General features: G+C 45.1%; 1 protein-coding gene across 15 annotated transcripts in view; it reads left to right on the top strand.

The window, feature by feature from the left end:
* Positions 1–19,754, top strand: part of ARHGAP15 (Rho GTPase activating protein 15) — a 347,486-nt gene that overhangs the window by 176,678 nt on the left and 151,054 nt on the right. For all 15 annotated transcript variants that reach the window (XM_075092818.1, XM_075092815.1, XM_075092816.1 and 12 more), the window contains 2 exons: positions 5,215–5,313; positions 10,563–10,689. In XM_075092818.1, the coding sequence (XP_074948919.1) occupies positions 5,215–5,313; positions 10,563–10,689 (226 nt within the window). The remainder of the gene's footprint in view (positions 1–5,214; positions 5,314–10,562; positions 10,690–19,754) is intronic.

The raw sequence follows: 19,754 nt of genomic DNA, 5'->3' as shown, positions 1-19,754 counted from the left end.
TTATTCTCAAGCTATATTATATTCTAATGATATTCTTTTATTTTTAAGAATATTTAGAAAGAGAGAGAAAATTCCTAGCCTTCTTTCTTTCTTTTTTTTCCTTTGTTTTTGACTCCCTTCCCACCTTTCCTTACCCAGACCTGGTGGCTGCCATGCAGATGGAGAGCGGCGTGTCCTGTGTTATGTGGGCTGGGTGGCTAGATCTCAACCTGCAAAAATATCTTAGGGAAAGAGAGGGAAAGGCCTAGATTCCTCTTCATTATGGGTAATCACCCTGATTACCATGATTGGAAAAAAAACAACGCTGGTGAGAGAGCAAGGTGAGATGAAGGGAGCAGTGGGAAGGGGGAAGAGTGTTAGCTTTTGAGCTAGAAATACTCCAGCGACTCACATATCCTTTTTTCCTAAACATATCAAGGGCAGCAATCCCAATGCACAGTGCAACAAGAGGAACACATTTTCTTGAATTTCTGCATGCAGAGGTACGTGTCAATCCAAGTTTAAATCACTTGGTGTTCGTCACAAGCTGTGGGAGTCCCAGGTGACATAAAAATTTAGGTATTCTGCACTGGATTAGCATCTGGTGGGGTTTCCACACTCAAGAAGTGTCCAACAATCCAACACTGAACCACTGGGCTAGTTTTTATGAAGTTTTACCCCAATTTTTCCAGAAAAAAAGCATTTTTTTCCGGATGTCCCACATCCAGAGAGTTGAACAATGGCTTGTTTCAGTCTTTGGCTGAAATAACAACTGCGTGGTGGTTTCTTGGTGGCCATACGTGAGCTATACATGAGCCCTGCACTTCCTGAGCTGCTCGCTCCGTTCCCTTTTGCTGCAGGGTAGAGGCTGTGAAGGGTTTTTTGCTGCATTCTCCTTCCCCGTAGGATTCTTCACTTCCTGTATTAAAGTTTGTTCTTGGCATTGTCTGAAAATAGTTCACCACTGTAAATAATAGTTATAGCCACCAGAGATGCATAAGTACACTTTGAAGTGAGGGAATCAATAATACGGTTTTGTGTTTTTGTTTTGCTGTGTGAATTTATCGCCCTTTTCCGTATCTCCATAGAGCGCCTATCAGTAGGATTGCTAAAATTGCCTCCATCCCTGTTCTGCAGCTAAAATAAATGTAAGAAACAAATGTATCTGTAGAAATGTATATTGGTAAAGAACTAGAGGGAAACCATGAAGGAGACTATTTTTTTTTTCACAGCAATACAGTAGTCCCCAGGCCAAAGTCTGTGGGAAGACTATGGACAGAAGTCCCTAGGCTTATCCCATGTCACTCTTCTGGCTTTTATCTCATTTTTCCATTGGTGTACATATACTGTGAAAGGGAATAATCTCTGAGACTTGTCCTAAAAGGTGATCCAGGTGATCTGTAAAGGTTTGGATGTCCTGGAGGAACACAGCCTTGCATGGCACAACATCCCAGAGCACAACTTAGCACAGGAAAAACAGATGATTTGTAGGATTTTTAAGAGCAACTTATCCTGGGTAGGATCCAAGGTCTATTTCTGTATTATCAAATGGTAATGGTATTAATTAGTTAGTGTCCTCTATTTCCTGGAGCTATTTAGGTACCTTTTGTTTAATAAGATAGGATCTTGTTGAACACCACTTCGGTACCTCGTTATGGTAACGCGCAAAAGAAGCTCACCCCTCTATTTGCAGCTTTATAAGGTGACAAGAGAAATCCTTAATAAGCCACAAGTAGAATATCATAAAAAGTGTTTCACACCTGCCCCCCGCTTCCCACACTGTTGGCAGCCCAGCAGCGTATTGAATTTAACACACGTTTACCTGCAGTGAGCCGATATTTCCAGAGGATCAATGCTTAACAGCAGGACTGTACTACAGTTCGTAGTAAAACTACCGAGTGAGTGGATTCAGACTTTGAAGTGATTTTTCCAAGGTGCTGTAGCAAGAAGGAGAGAATCCAGGCATCCTGGCTCCTCTATAAGCAACCTGAAGGGCACACCCTTTGCAAATAAGAGGGTTAATGTCAGTTGTCGTTCCTTGTGGATATTTATTGCTGACAGCGGCATCATAATTCTGCCTGGTAAGGTAATGCTAATTCCAGACTGTAGCCTTTGCAAAAATGATGGCAACGAGAGAGGGATTTCAGGAAATATTTAAATAAGTGAAGTACCTGGCACAATGGAGACTGGCAGCTCTATCTAGAGCACTTCATTTTCTTTTCTTTTCTTTTTTTCTTCCCCCCCCCCCCGATTTGTCTTTCATTTGTTACTCCGGTCCCACTGTTTATTTCAGCAGCGCCTGATACTCAGGCGGTGTGTTAGCATGCCTTGATATTGAACAATTTATGCTTGTTGTTAGTTATACATCATTTAGGGCTGTGATCATAAATTGTTCAATCACAAGGTTTAGTCAAAGCTAGCATTCTTCACCGATGTCTTTTCCCAAGGGTGTTGAAAATTCGATTGTTCAAAGTGCAAATATGGTTTAGCAATCCCTTCCAAGAACCATTTATCAGAAATCCTAAGGAGGTAATATATAAAAGTGGGATAGGAAACCTGCACATTAAATGGGATTTACCAGCCAAAGCCTTTGGAACTGCTTTCCTGTGAATGGCTGGAATGGAGCAGAACAAAGTCAATTACTGACTGTAATTAAGGAGTGGATGCATTTAAACTGTAGAGAGCAGTAGCAGTCTTCTTGAAACTGTCTAGTTACTCTGAAGATTAGTCTGAGGAAAGAAAGAAAAGGACTTGAACTATATCTTACAGAAAGTATATTTTAAATGAATTCTCTTCCCTCCATTCTATGATCTGTTTTTACAGATTTGCTCATAAAACACTGATAATATATGATTATCGAAATAACACATTCAGACAAAGAAACTTTCAACATGTATTTTGCTGTGGTCTTGTTAGCAATGGAGTACCTCTTTTGCATATCATACAGTGCAAATGTTTATGCAGTGCAGAATACTTGTATTTTAATAAAGCCCGAATTTACTGAACGGAAGACTGAACTATGTTGTGTCCTTTTTTAAGCCTTCAAAATACAGTAAATCTAATTATATATGTTGCTCTTACTTTGAAAATGTTATTCCATTTTATAATTTTAATAACGATTTGTTTATACTGGGAGAGAGGCATTAGATTGAATTGTTGCCTGTGTTTAGTCTAATTCATATCTTCGTGTATACATTGATAAATTGTGATATAATAGAATACATTTTGAACCCAAACCTTGCCGTGTAAGCCGGGCACAGAACTGGAGGTCAGCGCTTTCAACTGCTCACCTTAAGTTGCATTTTGACTCTATTTCTTTTGACAAAGGGAACGGTGCATGTGTGAGTAGTGATTAACATTATGGCTGTGGACTAATAAGGGAGTTAAAATTTCCCCAGTAAATAACCCTCCCATGGGCGTGGGGAACAATGGGGTGGCTGGAGGTCCGCTCCTGATGGGTGCGCACGGGACGGGATGAACATCTGCAGCCAGGCAGCCTCCCGAGCCCACGCTGGGGGACCATTCCCACATTCTCCGCAGCGCTCTCACAGGATGTCTCCGCTGGAGCTGCGCTGACGGGATTTTCCTTAATGCTGATGACTTTGGAAACCTTCCTTACAGGCATTTCCTCAATAACGGGAGGGTTATAGAACAATCAATAAAACATTAAGCTGTTTTGTCTCTTTTTTTGTCTTTTTTTTTGTCTTTTTTTTTTTTTTATTATTATTATTTTTCTTCCCCCCCCCCTCCCCCCCCTAGTATTTTGGTTTTAAGAAAGATGCAGGGAGTAGCCGGGCTGGTGAGGATCTGTTGTTTCTTTTATGCTTTAGTAAAAACTCTTGACGTGGGGCAGATGCAGTGAAACAGTAGCACTTCAGGTTGATGGATTTACGTAGATAGGCTGTGCCAGGTCTTAACGGCTTTGCTCTGCTTTTCCTCACTCTTTGTTCAGACACAAATCTCTGTTGTCCAGTGTGTTCTTCTGTTCCCTGAGAAAGACCTGAAAAGGTTTTGGTCCTGAGTAATACCATGCCCCAGTGAGCAGCCCGACGTGCAGGCTAAGCCTGCAGCCCTGAAACACTGAAGCCCAAGTGTGCAACACCCATGGTGGATGCTACCAAGTTTTGCACAAGCAACGCTTAGCAACAAAACAAAAAACAAAAGGAAAAAAGCTTTGGTTTCAGAGCTGACAGGAGTTGAGCTGGTTTGGAGCATGGACAGGATGAGCTCCAGCCCCTTGCAAAATGTGGTGGAGATCCAACCCTCCATTCACCTGTCTGCAGACACGCAGCGCTGCCGTGCCTTGGATCGTGCTCCGTGGCCACGTGCACCAGGGCTCTGCTGAATAATCCCGGGGCAAAGTACTGCACCGCTCGGTGCCTCGGCTTTGCCGTCTGTGAAATGGTCGTTTTGAGCTGCTGTACCAAACAGCTGGAGCCCTGCTCTGGTGAAAGAACATATTTGTAAAAAAAAAAAAGAAAAAGAAAAAAGTGATGTATCATTATTACCATGGTGGTTTACAGAAGTTCAGACCAACAGCATATGCATGCATATTTCCACCAAAGGCAGTGAAACAGCGCTATCAGGGGATTGAATATTCTTTTGATAAATATTCCCAGTGAGTGGGTCAAAAATGTAAATTGACTTCTATTCAGACAAACTGGGGATTTTTTTTTCATGATAAATGGGCTCCTAATTACTGTGCTACAGCCATCTTTAATGGTAATTTTTTTTTAACGTGAAAATGAGTGACATTATTAATTTTACCAAAATGCTTGGAAATGGACTCTGGAATCACAGGTACATAATAAATGCGTAAATTTGAGAATGGAGGTCCCAGCCATAAAAAGAATAATACCAAAATGGAAATGGAAACTGAAAATAAGAGTCTTTAATTCTTATATTGCATTCATTTCTTTTCTGGGTGCTTTGATTTACATTTGAACTGTGTCTTGTAACGCTGGGTTCCCTGGCTTTTCTTAACTTTCGTCACATTCCCGTTATTTTTGCACTATTTGTGTTCGGTGGTTGCATTGCTGAGACAATATCTCGTTTGTTGTGACATATTCAAAACAGTTTTCAGACAGAGGTTCAAAACTCCTCAGTAACTCAGCACTGCAGGAGATAATTCTTGGTACAGAAGAAAAGTATTTGGGTGTGTAGGCGAGAAAATAGAAGAAAATCATCTGTCCGGTGTGTGCTTTACTTACCTGTGTGTGCCCATGTCCTTCCCAGATCACAACAGTGTCAGGAAATGAGTTCCTCTTCCAGTCGGATATCGACTTTCTCATATTGGATTGGTTCCACGCTATCAAAAATGCAATTGACAGATTGGTATGTATTTGTTTTGGCTGTTACCTTTATTAATTAAGATGTAGCAATTTCAACTTCATTTGCTAAGGCATCTCTACAGGTTTTAGGCAGTCAGCAGCTAGCTAGACATTCCTTTCTCCGAAGGATATAAAAATATGTATGCAAATCTACTAAAAAATGTCAGATAAACAAGGTTGTTGAACAAAAATGTCATTTGATTCTTGCCTCGAAACGGAACGCTACATTTATTTCTCTGAAATAACAAGGACGTTGGTTTGCTGAGGGTTGTAAAAGCACACAAGCACTTAATAACTAATGAATTTTTGCATTTTCTGTTTATGCAGCCTACAGTATATAATCTTCAATAGAACTATTAATACATTCGAGCCTTTTATGAATTTTTGTATTACTTATTCACAAGAATAACACTAGCAAATAATATTCCTTTGTAACTGATTGCTGTTATTCTCCCAGGAAGGCTGGGGGTTTTCTACTAGAAGTAAGCAGGGCTGTGTTTTATTAAAACAGTTTTTAATTACCAAACCAGATTCAGCTGTAGCTTTTTCTTTCTTTTTTGCCACTCTCAGTACAAATTCCAAATGTCTTCCTCCTATCCCTGCCTGATCCAAGAACATATTTTTTTCAGAGGGCACTGAATTTCCTCGTTCATTGCAGAATCTGGTGAGAGAAAAATATCCCCATTTCTTGCATTATTTTTTTTTTTTCAGAGGTTTTGCTGCAATGGAATTGGCAGAGTGGGCAGAGGCAGCCTCTTTGAAAGGGTTAATCTGAACACGGCTACTGTTTCCTTAAAGAGCTACAAACATTATATTACCCCGAGGCTATAATCAGCCAAGGAAAGTTTGATCTGATGATGTATGTCTTCATATTGTGCATTTCATTGGGTGTGTGAGGATATTGATATCTTACTGAAGATTTTGGGGTGGAGTTTTCCGTCGAGACTCAGATACCTTTTTTTTTTTTTTGCGTGTTATTCAGCTAAACATCAAATACACGGGATTTTTAAAATTTATTTATTTATTTATTTCAGTGCAGCTAAGGTAATGTTGTGGCTTCAGCAGCTCTGAGCATGCAGCCACCCACAGCGGTAGTGGCTGGTGGGGCACAACTCGAAAATGGTTCCGGTGGCAGAGGGCAGGGCTTGCGCCGGCGAAGCTTTGCCTTTGCTGTGGGCGCAGGGCAGGGTGCCACCGCGCAGGGCAGCGTGACACCGCGCAGGGCAGGGTGCCACCGCGCAGGGCAGGGTGACACCGCGCAGGACAGGGTGCCACCGCGCAGGGCAGGGTGCCACCGCGCAGGGCAGGGTGCCACCGTGCAGGGCACGGTGCCACCGCGCAGGACAGGGTGCCACCGTGCAGGGCAGGGTGCCACCGCGCAGGACAGGGTGACACCACGCAGGACAGGGTGCCACCGCGCAGGACAGGGTGACACCGCGCAGGGCAGGGTGCCACCACACAGGGCAGGGTGACACCGTGCAGGGCAGGATGACACCGTGCAGGACAGGGTGACACCGCACAGGGCAGGGTGCCACCACGCAGGGCAGGGTGACACCGTGCAGGGCAGCGTGCCACTGTGCAGGGCAGGGTGCCACCATGCAGGACAGGGTGACACCGCGCAGGACAGGGTGACACCGTGCAGGGCAGCGTGCCACTGTGCAGGGCAGGGTGCCACCATGCAGGACAGGGTGACACCGCGCAGGACAGCGTGCCACCCCACAGGACAGGGTGCCACCACGCAGGACAGGGTGCCACCGTGCAGGGCAGGGTGCCACCCCGCAGGACAGGGTGCCACAGCGCAGGACAGGGTGCCACCGCGCAGGGCAGGGTGACACCACGCAGGGCAGGGTGCCACCCCATAGGACAGGGTGCCACCGCGCAGGACAGGGTGCCACCGCGCAGGGCAGGGTGCCACCACGCAGGGCAGGGTACCACCCGCAGGGCAGGGTGCCACCACGCAGGGCAGGGTGCCACCGCGCAGGGCAGGGTGCCACCGTGCAGGACAGGGTGCCACCACACAGGGCAGGGTGACACTGCGCAGGGCAGGGTGACACCGCGCAGGGCAGGGTGCCACCACGCAGGGCAGGGTGACACCGCGCAGGGCAGGGTACCACCCACAGGGCAGGGTGCCACCGCGCAGGACAGGGTGCCACCGCGCAGGGCAGGGTGACACCGCGCAGGACAGGGTGCCACCACGCAGGGCAGGGTGCCACCGCGCAGGGCAGGGTGTCACCGCGCAGGACAGGGTGCCACCACGCAGGGCAGGGTGCCACCGCGCAGGACAGGGTGCCACCGCGCAGGGCAGCGTGACACCGCGCAGGGCAGGGTGACACCGTGCAGGGCAGGGTGCCACCGCGCAGGGCAGGGTGCCACCGTGCAGGGCAGGGTGCCACCACACAGGGCAGGGTGACACTGCGCAGGGCAGGGTGACACCGCGCAGGGCAGGGTGCCACCACGCAGGGCAGGGTGCCACCGCGCAGGGCAGGGTACCACCCACAGGGCAGGGTGCCACCACGCAGGGCAGGGTGACACCGCGCAGGGTGGGTACCACCCGCAGGGCAGGGTGACACCGCGCAGGGAAGGGTGACACCGCGCAGGGTGGGTACCACCCGCAGGGCAGGGTGACACCGCGCAGGGCAGGGTGACACCGCCAGGGTGGGTACCACCCGCAGGGCAGGGTGACACCGCGCAGGGCAGGGTGACACCACGCAGGGCAGGGTGCCACCCCATAGGACAGGGTGCCACCGCGCAGGACAGGGTGCCACCGCGCAGGGCAGGGTGCCACCACGCAGGGCAGGGTACCACCCGCAGGGCAGGGTGCCACCACGCAGGGCAGGGTGCCACCGCGCAGGGCAGGGTGCCACCGTGCAGGAAAGGGTGCCACCACACAGGGCAGGGTGACACTGCGCAGGGCAGGGTGACACCGCGCAGGGCAGGGTGCCACCGCGCAGGGCAGGGTGTCACCGCGCAGGACAGGGTGCCACCACGCAGGGCAGGGTGCCACCGCGCAGGACAGGGTGCCACCACGCAGGGCAGGGTGCCACCGCGCAGGACAGGGTGACACCGTGCAGGGCAGGGTGCCACCGCGCAGGGCAGGGTGCCACCGTGCAGGGCAGGGTGCCACCACACAGGGCAGGGTGACACTGCGCAGGGCAGGGTGACACCGCGCAGGGCAGGGTGCCACCACGCAGGGCAGGGTGCCACCGCGCAGGACAGGGTGACACCGCGCAGGGTGGGTACCACCCGCAGGGCAGGGTGACACCGCGCAGGGAAGGGTGACACCGCGCAGGGTGGGTACCACCCGCAGGGCAGGGTGACACCGCGCAGGGCAGGGTGACACCGCCAGGGTGGGTACCACCCGCAGGGCAGGGTGACACCGCGCAGGGCAGGGTGACACCACGCAGGGCAGGGTGCCACCCCATAGGACAGGGTGCCACCGCGCAGGACAGGGTGCCACCGCGCAGGGCAGGGTGCCACCACGCAGGGCAGGGTACCACCCGCAGGGCAGGGTGCCACCACGCAGGGCAGGGTGCCACCGTGCAGGACAGGGTGCCACCACACAGGGCAGGGTGACACTGCGCAGGGCAGGGTGACACCGCGCAGGGCAGGGTGCCACCACGCAGGGCAGGGTGACACCGCGCAGGGCAGGGTGCCACCGCGCAGGGCAGGGTGACACCGCGCAGGACAGGGTGCCACCACGCAGGGCAGGGTGCCACCGCGCAGGGCAGGGTGTCACCGCGCAGGACAGGGTGCCACCACGCAGGGCAGGGTGCCACCGCGCAGGACAGGGTGCCACCGCGCAGGGCAGCGTGACACCGCGCAGGGCAGGGTGACACCGCGCAGGACAGCGTGCCACCGCGCAGGACAGGGTGACACCGTGCAGGGCAGGGTGCCACCGCGCAGGGCAGGGTGCCACCGTGCAGGGCAGGGTGCCACCACACAGGGCAGGGTGACACTGCGCAGGGCAGGGTGACACCGCGCAGGGCAGGGTGCCACCACGCAGGGCAGGGTGCCACCGCGCAGGGCAGGGTACCACCCACAGGGCAGGGTGCCACCACGCAGGGCAGGGTGACACCGCGCAGGGTGGGTACCACCCGCAGGGCAGGGTGACACCGCGCAGGGAAGGGTGACACCGCGCAGGGTGGGTACCACCCGCAGGGCAGGGTGACACCGCGCAGGGCAGGGTGACACCGCCAGGGTGGGTACCACCCGCAGGGCAGGCTGACACCGCGCAGGGAAGGGTGACACCGCGCAGGGTGGGTACCACCCGCAGGGCAGGGTGACACCGCGCAGGGCAGGGTGACACCGCGCAGGGAAGGGTGACACCGCGCAGGGTGGGTACCACCCGCAGGGCAGGGTGACACCGCGCAGGGAAGGGTGACACCGCGCAGGGTGGGTACCACCCGCAGGGCAGGGTGACACCGCGCAGGGCAGGGTGACACCGCCAGGGTGGGTACCACCCGCAGGGCAGGCTGACACCGCGCAGGGCAGGGTGACACCACGCAGGGCAGGGTGACACCGTGCAGGGCAGGGTGACACCCCGAAGCGCTCACCGACCACTGCATACACATTGCGTCTTTCGCGTTTACACCTGTGAGTGTGTGTGCAGAGCCCTGCAGCTTTCCAGGCTCTTGCGATGGCTAAATCTCACCTGACCAACTGCCATGGGGGGAGATGTTTGATTAGCCAAAACACCATCTCCTTTTTTTTTTTCTTCTATTTTTTTCTTGTTTTCTCCGTTAATGAGCCCTAATTGTCACTTTGTATGCCACTGAATTAGAGCAATAGAAAAGCCCCCCCCACACTTTCCTAACCTTAGACCAGCAGAATTCCACCCAAATTTGTAGACATGTTTGAAACAATTGTGTTTGCAAGCATATTTACTGTAACTATCTAAAGCAGAAAGGCAATTTAAACAACCTGCCTTTCTGCAATCATTTGGAAGTAGCCTGCAATGTGGAAATAATTTTGGTCTCTAAAGCCTAAAGAAGTAGGCCTTTTGTTTTCCTCACTTAAATGGGAATTTATCTCAGAAATTAAGATCAGTCTGTCAGGGCCATAAAAGCACTGCCATATGACGAATTTTGCATTACATTTTCCTTAAATTATATACTGACTGCATCACTTGCTCTGTGTGTGTCTGTTAGCTTCTGATTCTGTACTGGCATTCTGCAATCTCTTGCTTCGTTCTTACAAATAATAATTTCATTAAAAGCATACACATATGCGTGTGTATATATATTCTTTTCCCAGCCAAAAGAACGGAGTTGTACATCGAGAAATTTGGAGTTCAAACTCAGAAGATCCTCCAGCATCGAATTACTGAATAGCTTAGACACTGAATCCAAAGAACCAAAGCCTGAACACAGAAAATCTTTAAGTAAGGCTTTTTTCTTTTCTTTTTTTTTTTTTTTCTTCTTTATTTCCTTTTTAAATAACTATGCCATTACAGGGTAAGATAATTTTTATTACATACAGAATGTAAGGAAGATCACTGAGAATTTTAAAGCTGAATGTGTTCTGTGCTGATATACATAACTTGCATTTAAGTACAGACAGTTACTAGCTCCACACTTTTAAAGGGTGACATTCTCTCCTAAGCAAAATAAATTTGTTTAGCAGCAAAGACATTTATTCAAGCCATTTATTTTTAAAAATAAGCAACATGAGTCCTATGCTAATGGTCTGTTGCAGTTGCTTTGTTTCCATTTTAGTAAAATACCTCAAATTGCCAGAGTAATTTTGTCTGTTCTGTATTTATACACTGAATTGCTGAAAGACCTGACATATCCTCTGTAGCTGACAATCAGTGATATATCTATAATTTCATAGAAGGTGAATTCTAGGGATTGAGGTTGATTTTTGTCAGTGAGATTAGAAAAGAAAGTGATCTAACACTAGCAGGGATGTGCTTTATTCCACTGAGACTTTCTTTTCCCAGTTTGTGCTGAGATGCTCAGGGTATTCTGGGCAGTAGACACAGGAGCTGGTGCTGACCATGAAACACTCACTCAGCATTTTTTTTACATTTCACCCTCCCTCTTGAATTTTTGTTTTCCTTCTTTGTTTGGCAGGAGATTCACATACTGCTTCTAGCGTAAGCATCGTGACAGCTTTCGACTCACATGCTGGTGCGAGGTACCTATAGGTACCGAAGAGCTGTGTAGGAATTCGCCTGCACACATTTCAGTGCAGGATCAAAGCCTTAGATGTTAGGAAAAGAGTTGCATTAAAAAGACCCAGCATAGCTGTGTGTGATGATAATTACCCACACAACCATATATATATGCACACGCGTGTGCGCGCGTATGCACACAAATACAGAGATTCATTAAATAATCTCTTTTTGCAGACCAAAGCTTTTTGTTGTTGTTGTTTTCTTATTGTCTTGGAGATTTGTTTTTTATTAAGATTTTCCTTTCTGTTATAAAATATAAAGTAGCCCGAACGCAGCTTGTGAAAAATTGTCCCAATATCTTTGTACTGTGTATTACGTTGCATTTCTCAGAGGAAGAAAAATAAGACTGAGGGCATGGTAAGTTTTGAGGGCCTGATTCTGCTGTTGTTGTAGCTAATAGCAAAATGCCCATAAACGGCCCCAACACTCCGGGAATTTTTATTTATTTATTTAGACTTCTCACAAATCTTTAAATGATATTTTGTCAGACAAAACAGAAAAGGTGAATATGAGCAGTGGCAGAGACTTAGTCTACATTTCTTTTCAAACCTTAGAGAATCCCGAATAACCCCCTGTTTTGTTAAAGGCTATTTAAACTATTAAAAAATGTGAAAATATCTGCTGTGAAATCTCACTGAATCGAAGCTTGCATTTAAATACTGTAGATTTGATTGCTTCTAAAATATGTATTCAGAACTTTTTTTTTTTGGCCCCTTGAGATCAAGCAATTATGTGGAATTAGAAAAATCATATTATTCACTCACTTATTAGTAGTCTAAGCACAAACTGTATTGTCAGTTTTCTGCCTTTGGCTTTCTGTGCCCTTAATGTTCACACAAGTATCGTAGCCAGAATTATCGGCAGCTAGAGCCAAAATTGCTTTAAAAAGGCATGAGAACTGGTAATGACACATTGTTAGCAGTTAACAGGTGGTCGTTTCATTGTCCAGTTTGACTGCAGAGCACAGAGAAGATATGTGCAATATCTGCAAGTGTGTTTATAAAGTTCTTACAAAGTTTAACGATTTTATAATTTTATAGTGCTCTTATATAATTGGCTATTGCCGATGCCAAATCCAAACAAAAGAAATTTTTTAAAGATGGCTTAAACCTCCTCCAGTTTAACAATGTAAGACAAGCAACTGATGTGTTAGCAGGCCACCCCCCACCCCGACAATCTTTAATGAAATATTCAGACGGTTCAGACTCATTTGTATTTACCTTCTCTACATTTTAAGGGCTGCAAATAATGGCCAGTTTTAGACTTGGTACTGCTGTGTCACTGGGGTTTTTTAGCAGCTCACATATACAAAGGACAGGTATATTCTAACCAAAGTATTCCAGTAATTTACTCTTTAATTTAAGACTGGGGAGACTGCCCCTAGAGACTTAGTAGCAGGAATTTGGTTTTTATGTTTAATCCTAATTGCTTCTGCTTACACTACAAGGACAAATGGTAATTCTCTGTTATGCTTTTTGAGCTGTAGACACTGATTTCATTGAAAATTGGGCTCAAACTGCCAGGCTCAATTTCCAAAGTTCACAGAGTGTCCATCTTCTCGGTCACGCAGCTTTTCAGTGGCTTCTCATCCAGTTTGGATTCAACTCATGTTCTAATTGAAGTTTTCTTGAGCTAAGAAGAAACTAAGGATGGCCTTGGGGAACATTACCAAAATATGTAAAACCGTGATCCTGCTCTCAAATACATGGAAAGAGATTACTCTTTTACTTTATGATGCCAACTATTTCACTGATTTAATTTATGCAGCTAATGCTGGGTCAGAAAGAACATGTTTTTCACCCTAGCAACCTCCTCCATGAGAAGACGTATACATTCGGTGCAAGGAAACTGCCTTGCAGCACTGGTCCTTTTTATGCAAGTAAGTGTTGTTCTAAACTGATAATTTTTGAAGTTAGTGGCAGACTTCATAATTTCCAAGTAACTCTCTTATCATTCAAACTGTAGGTTTTTGGTTTTTTCTCCGAAGGTTGCCAAAAACCCTCCTAATTAGTAGCAATTATAATTGGGTCTGCTGGTAGGTGGTCTGCCACGTTAATTTTGTACCACATGAAACCAGGCACCTGGGTTAAACTGCAAGTAGAGATGTTCTCGCCGTGCGTGGGAGATAGGGAAAGGATCTGTGCATTGCAAGGTTCCCAGAAATCATTCAGCTCTCCAAAAACAAAGAGACCTTACTGTGTGTGTGGACTACAGGAGCTGTCAGGACGGTCGTGTTGTGGGTAATGGAACCAACTCCACGCTCCCCACTAAGCTCAGGGTTTCTTTTTGTGTCCATGGTCGCTTTGCGGTTTGTATTTTGGCCATCATCTGGGAATTCTGTCACTCAGGAGTGACCTCTTGTGGAAGAGCCTGGGCTGGAGTCACTATCGATTGTCGGAGGGGATCAATTCCCCTTCTACTCCCCCTTTTCCGGATGGAAACAAACGGCTTCGCAGTAGGAAGAGTGCCCTTTGGCTACCGTATCAATCTGAGGGCTGCTCTTGTCAAAATGCACAATCACAAGCTTGATAATGCAATCCATTCCCAAAGCACTATATTTCCAACCTGTTCTCCATCATTTCCTTATGGCGTCACATTTACTCAGTTCATCACATTCTCATTAATATTTTAGGTTTCCTTGAAAGTGATGGAATTCTATTTTTATTACAAAAGCAACAAGAATAAATACTAATTGTTGTCAGTTATTTCCTTATGTAGTGGGAACAGTAATCTGTTCCTCAGCTTTAGGTTGCCAAAGCAAAATAATTAAATATTTTAGACATTTAAAAAATCTGTGATATTAGATAAATGCAATTTGATCTTCTTGTTTGCCACATAAAAGCTGGAACTGCCTGAATTGATAAGATTGAATTGCATTATTTTTATTGTTTCTACTTGCATATTTTTCTTATCTTCAAGAACACTTTACTTAAAAGCCGGCGGTTAGTCATGCAGCCCTGCGATGACGGATCCTGGAAAATCTCCTTCATATTTGAATTCCAGTTTAGGGAGCCACAACCAGAACATCAAGATTAAAAAAAAATAATATATATATATATCTATATATGTATGTGAAAAGGAAAGTCTCACTGGGCTGTGCAGTATTATTGCTATTCATGATCCCTTTAGTGTCTCAGTAAGAGTAGTCGGGGATCCAGGCATCATTGTGCCAGACATGGTGCGACATCGAAGTAAGACAATTCAAGCTCCCAGCCTGAATTAAGGACAAATTGCAACAGGTGGAAAAAGCGGACAAAAGCAGGGGGTGGAAGGAAAACTTGACAGCAAAGCCAACATGTCATGCATATTAATCAGCAGGCTTGGGATTCCTTTCCACTCTTCGCTAGGATCGGGGTCTGAGCCCCGGCACCCTGGCCACCGGCCAACTCAAATAATGATATTTTCCTTACCTAAATTCCTCTTGCACTTTCAACAGGGAGCAATGGGTCTTTTTAGTCCCAAAGGCAGACACATTGCTTTGGGATGCCACAGCCCTTGCACGCTTCCCCGGGGAACGGCCGCAGGGCAGTGTCGGGGGATATACCGCTTAGCCTCTTTCTAATCAAGAAAAAACAAAATAACCTCTCGATCATAATTTTGATTTGCCTTCAGAGATATGGGCTACAAAGGCATCGGGGCTCTGAAATCTGCCTTAATTTCTGAAAAGACACAATTTAAGTCAGGCCACCCCAACCCTACTTTTTAACCAAGGACTCTGTGTATGCCTTAAAATTGCCCAAAGTGGCTTTTCTCGTCTCATTCACTTCTCTTTCCTTTAGAAGGCTGAATTTTGAAACTTGAAGCATGGCATGTAAATATTCCAAAGTAACTACTAAAACATCCAAAATAATTTCTGAATGCAGACTGTTAGATTATTAAGACTGTACAATGTGTCTGGGGGGGAAACTGCAGCAAAAAACCATTTGGTCTCTCGGTGGATGTGATGGAAGAACCGGAGAAGTCAGCGGAGCTTTAACCCTTTCTGGCTCTGCATGGTGCTTGTTCCTTCCCTGGCGAAAGCTTCTGAGAGCTTGCTCGAGGGTTTAAAGTTTGTCCTTGCACACGACTGGATATTTCTGAGGCAAACACCACCTTGCTGAGGCTATTGTTTCTCTGCAGAGGGAAAGGGTGGTTACCAGGACAAAAACGCATGTATTTGCATGGCTTAGTTGCATATTAGCAGGAGTAAAGAAAGCCAGAAACTTATTTTCTTGAAAGCATCGTTTAGAGTTCCTAGAAAAAGGCCACCTAATTACAGGCAGCGCTGAGAGAGGAGCCTGTGTGATTTTTCTCTCTTCCCTTCTAACACGTGAAGGGGCCGGTAGGTTGAGAGACCGTATCTTGGGATGTAGTGAGAGGTTTTACTGGCTCAGCCCAACTTGTCGAGGAAAGGATTCTGTGGTATCTAGCAGAGTCCTTCACCCACATAGGGGCTACCTCTGTGATAAGGGGGCTAATTATAGCAGCAGAAGTGGGAAATCACTACATTTCTTTGTTAGCTCTGATGAGGTCTGAATTCTTTCCCAGCCCATTTATTTTAGTTAGATGTGAAGTTCAAAGCCAAATGGATGCTATTTAGGGAATATTATTACATTACAATGTTAGCATTATGTATAGGTCAGTTTTATTACTTTTAATAAAACCAAGAAATACAAGGTCGTAATGTATATTAGTGCGGTATTACCAATGACAACAATTAAAACAGAAAGCAAAATGAAAACTATATGCAAATATGCAGCTTCCTACTGCAACGTTAATTTTGTCACTCTACAGCTTGTATGTTTGTGGGGTTTATTTTTATTGCATCAACAGGACTGCAGTCAGCTTCGGATACTGAAAAAACCCACAAAAAGCAATTGCAACATGCTGTTTATGGGGGGCGGGAGCATTCATTTGGATTATAGGGACTAAACTTATTTTTCTGATGTATTTTTACTCTCCTATTTCTCTGCAACGTTTACTATAGGTATGCTCTTTTCTTAAAGTTAGAAAAATACTGATTCAGCAACACAGGAGTAATAATATTGGCATTTTGGAAACAAAACATGCCAAATTCAGAAACAAATAGTGTCACTGATAACAGGAGATTATGTTGCACCCAAAATCTCAGCTGGCTGTGAGTAGTTCTCATAAAAAAAATGATTTTTCCTGAATTTGAATATCCTGTTTCCATCAATTATAATATAATGTTTCCTCAATTCTTTGTTTTATTTCTACTTCACTTTCCAAAATCCTTCCAGAGTTTACTATTTGGGTTGAAAAAGCATATTTTTAAATTGGGCATAACAACTTCCATATAAACGTTTGGCAGGGAAATCAGTGCATGTTCACTTAATTCATTTTTATTGAACCAAGTCCAGATTTTTAGTCAGGAAAAAGTTAGATATTAATCATATCTGAGCAGGATCATTAAATTTTCCTTTACCTACTAGAACAGCAGGGTCATTATAGAACCATGAGAAGTTAGCTCACTTATTAATCTTTACAATTACATAAAAGTGATCATTTTTATAGTACTTAAGAGTAGCTCTTACCCATTACGTGAAGAGTATGTGGGAATATTACAATATAATACAATGTATTATTATAGATGTGACCTGTGACTCATTGGTCTGCTCAGTGACACACAACTCTCCGGAAAAGTTATCTGTTTGAGCTTGGATAATCTTTAATTGTTTCATATTACTTGCGCTCATTGATGGGGCATACTAGTAAATAGAGAGCTGGTCACTGAGTTATTAATTACCTCATTATTACTTAATTATCACTATTGCATACTTCATTTTAATGGAGAACTATATCAGAAAAGAAGGTATTTTATACTGCCCACTGCAGTTAAGTATGAATGACAGTGATAGCTAATGTAAGATTGAGTTAGTTAAAGAAAATCAATCAGAAATCCTCACTATAGATTACTATCCGGTTTCTTCTGCCTTTTCCAGCAAATGCTTCTCATCTTTGACTTTGAAACCCAACAGTTTAAACCAGGTTCTTGTTTCAGTGGTCTAATCCCCTTTCATAAATCATGTTCAAGTGCTGAAATAATTTGCACATCGTTTAAAGAGTATTTGCTTTGAAACATTCACCTCAAGCCCTTTTGTATATCCTTTCTCTCTAAAGATTTGTAGTATTTGTTTTGTTCTCTGAGGTATAAAAGACCTGGGTAAACTTTATTCCTGTTGTTTCAAGATTAGTGAAATAAAATGCATATTTATTCAACTGGGACTGAAAGGAGCTTTAGTAGAGACGATCATACATACGACCCATGGGAATGTTATAATACAAAATGTCTGTCTTAAAATCTCTTTAGGTTTGTTCGAAACACTATTGAAGGACTTAAGTTTAAAGAAAAAAATAAAAAGAGGGGGTTACCAATTCATATTTCTTCTTTGTTCCAAAGAAGAGAGAGACACCGTGTATTTTTCTTAACAAAATAATCTCCTACAGGTGCAGCACTCAAGATAAATTTGATATGGAGGCAAACAGAGACTGGACAGTCATGATTACCTTAAGTTTTTCCCTACTGAACTACACACAGCTAGTAGTGTTCAAGAAAACTACGTTTTGGAGAAATGTGTAACAGTTGTTTCAAACACACATTTGCTTCAGAAAAAGCAATCACAGGGAAATCATGGGCATTTTAGGTATTATCGGAGTTGAGCAGTTGTGCCCTTTCCATGTACTAAAAGGGAGGTCAACTCCTGCGATATGAGGAAAAGGTATTTACTCTGACTCTATCTCCTGTAAGCCCAACTATCCAACATGTCTTGCACTGTTTTAGTGCAGTCTCTTAATTCCTTACTAAGTAGATCTTTGTTTACATTAAGAAGTAAAACTAACGTTGGATGTGTATTGTGCAAAACGTCATGATTTTTATAGTTTAAAGCAGTAGGCAATGCAGACGGTTACATCTACTTGATCCTCCACCGCCTGCATCATAGTATACCTCCATTTTTTTACATCTCCATATTTTGCCTCCACAGGGAAAGAATATAAGCTGACAACTGGTAACACCTAAATAGACACAGGCATTTTCACTGCAATGGGAAACATTTTAGACTACTGCCTTTAGAGAGAGGTCAGAACTAGAGCAAGTGAGAAGGACTTGCTGAGCTTTGTTCTTTGGGAAGGAAGAGCCAGCCCAGCTTTCTGTCACTCCTGTGAGCCTAATTGTCAAGCCTCTCATGGTAATTATTAAAATGTCTGCCCCGACTGCAAGTTTGTAGCCAGGAAAAATGATCCTCGCACTACACTGTATTCTGAGGTTTCTCTACTATTTATAACTAATCCAGATGCAATCCTCCTGGTACTTTGGGAGGAATGTGACAGAAATAAGGAGGTTTTTAGGTTATAAAAGTCTAAATTAAGCTCAAGTAGAGAGACTGTAAATCAGGCTCTAGATAGGAATACCTACTGCCCAGACTCACCTTCTTCCCCGTGGTGAAATAATTTAAACGTTTGTACCTTCCAGGTTGGACGATGTATTTAATTTAAATTATTACCTTGAATCCCAAATATTTAAAGACCAACTTAATGGATGAAAGCATGGCGCTGTCTCCTGGACAGGGCTTATTAATGCTTTAAAAGGGAATGTGCTTTGTAGGATCTTCTATTTGTTCCACCAGCTGCCTGCTGATGTGCCAGCTTAACAGTCTGTGCCTCTGAAAGCCAAAGGGTAGAATACTACAGAAGGGTTAAATGCTGTATTGTTCCTCAATTAAGTAAAAGGTTCTGACTAGCTGGCTTTAAATATCGATGCTGAAGAGAACGCTATGACATATGAGTAGCTCCCCTCACCACCAAGGATATTTGGCTCCATTTAATTAATTCCATCGGCCATTGTCTTAACTGTGCCCGGGATTCACCCAAGAGGAATTCACTTGCGTTACTGTTATTGAAAAGTGTAACATAGCATTATCTGCCTGAGACAGACTTTTTGTAGCATTGAATCAATTCCCCCGTTCTTGAAGACAACAACCTCATTTGATTCCTTTCATAATTAATGAAATTCAGTATTAATGTTTTTGCGCCTCAGCTCATGCTGGAAGAATGTTTCAAAACTTCAGTTTTCAAGCTAAAAACATTCTAATTTTCAGCCTAAATGGACTTGTGGTATGAAGGTGTTCTTGTGTCAGCATTTAGATGGCTCTTTATTTTCAGCAGTTCCCTTCTGTCTCAGGTGTACCACCCTAAACAGAGTTACAGACAGCAGTCATATTCCTCCTCCTGCTTGGTTTGGTACGCTCAACCGGCCAAGATTCGAAGTC

The sequence above is a fragment of the Phalacrocorax aristotelis genome, chromosome 5 (assembly GCF_949628215.1).
Source record: "Phalacrocorax aristotelis chromosome 5, bGulAri2.1, whole genome shotgun sequence".
In the NCBI taxonomy this organism is placed as follows: domain Eukaryota; kingdom Metazoa; phylum Chordata; class Aves; order Suliformes; family Phalacrocoracidae; genus Phalacrocorax; species Phalacrocorax aristotelis.
The sequence above is the reverse complement of the archived record's forward strand: the minus strand, read 5'-3'. Positions and strand labels throughout refer to the sequence as shown.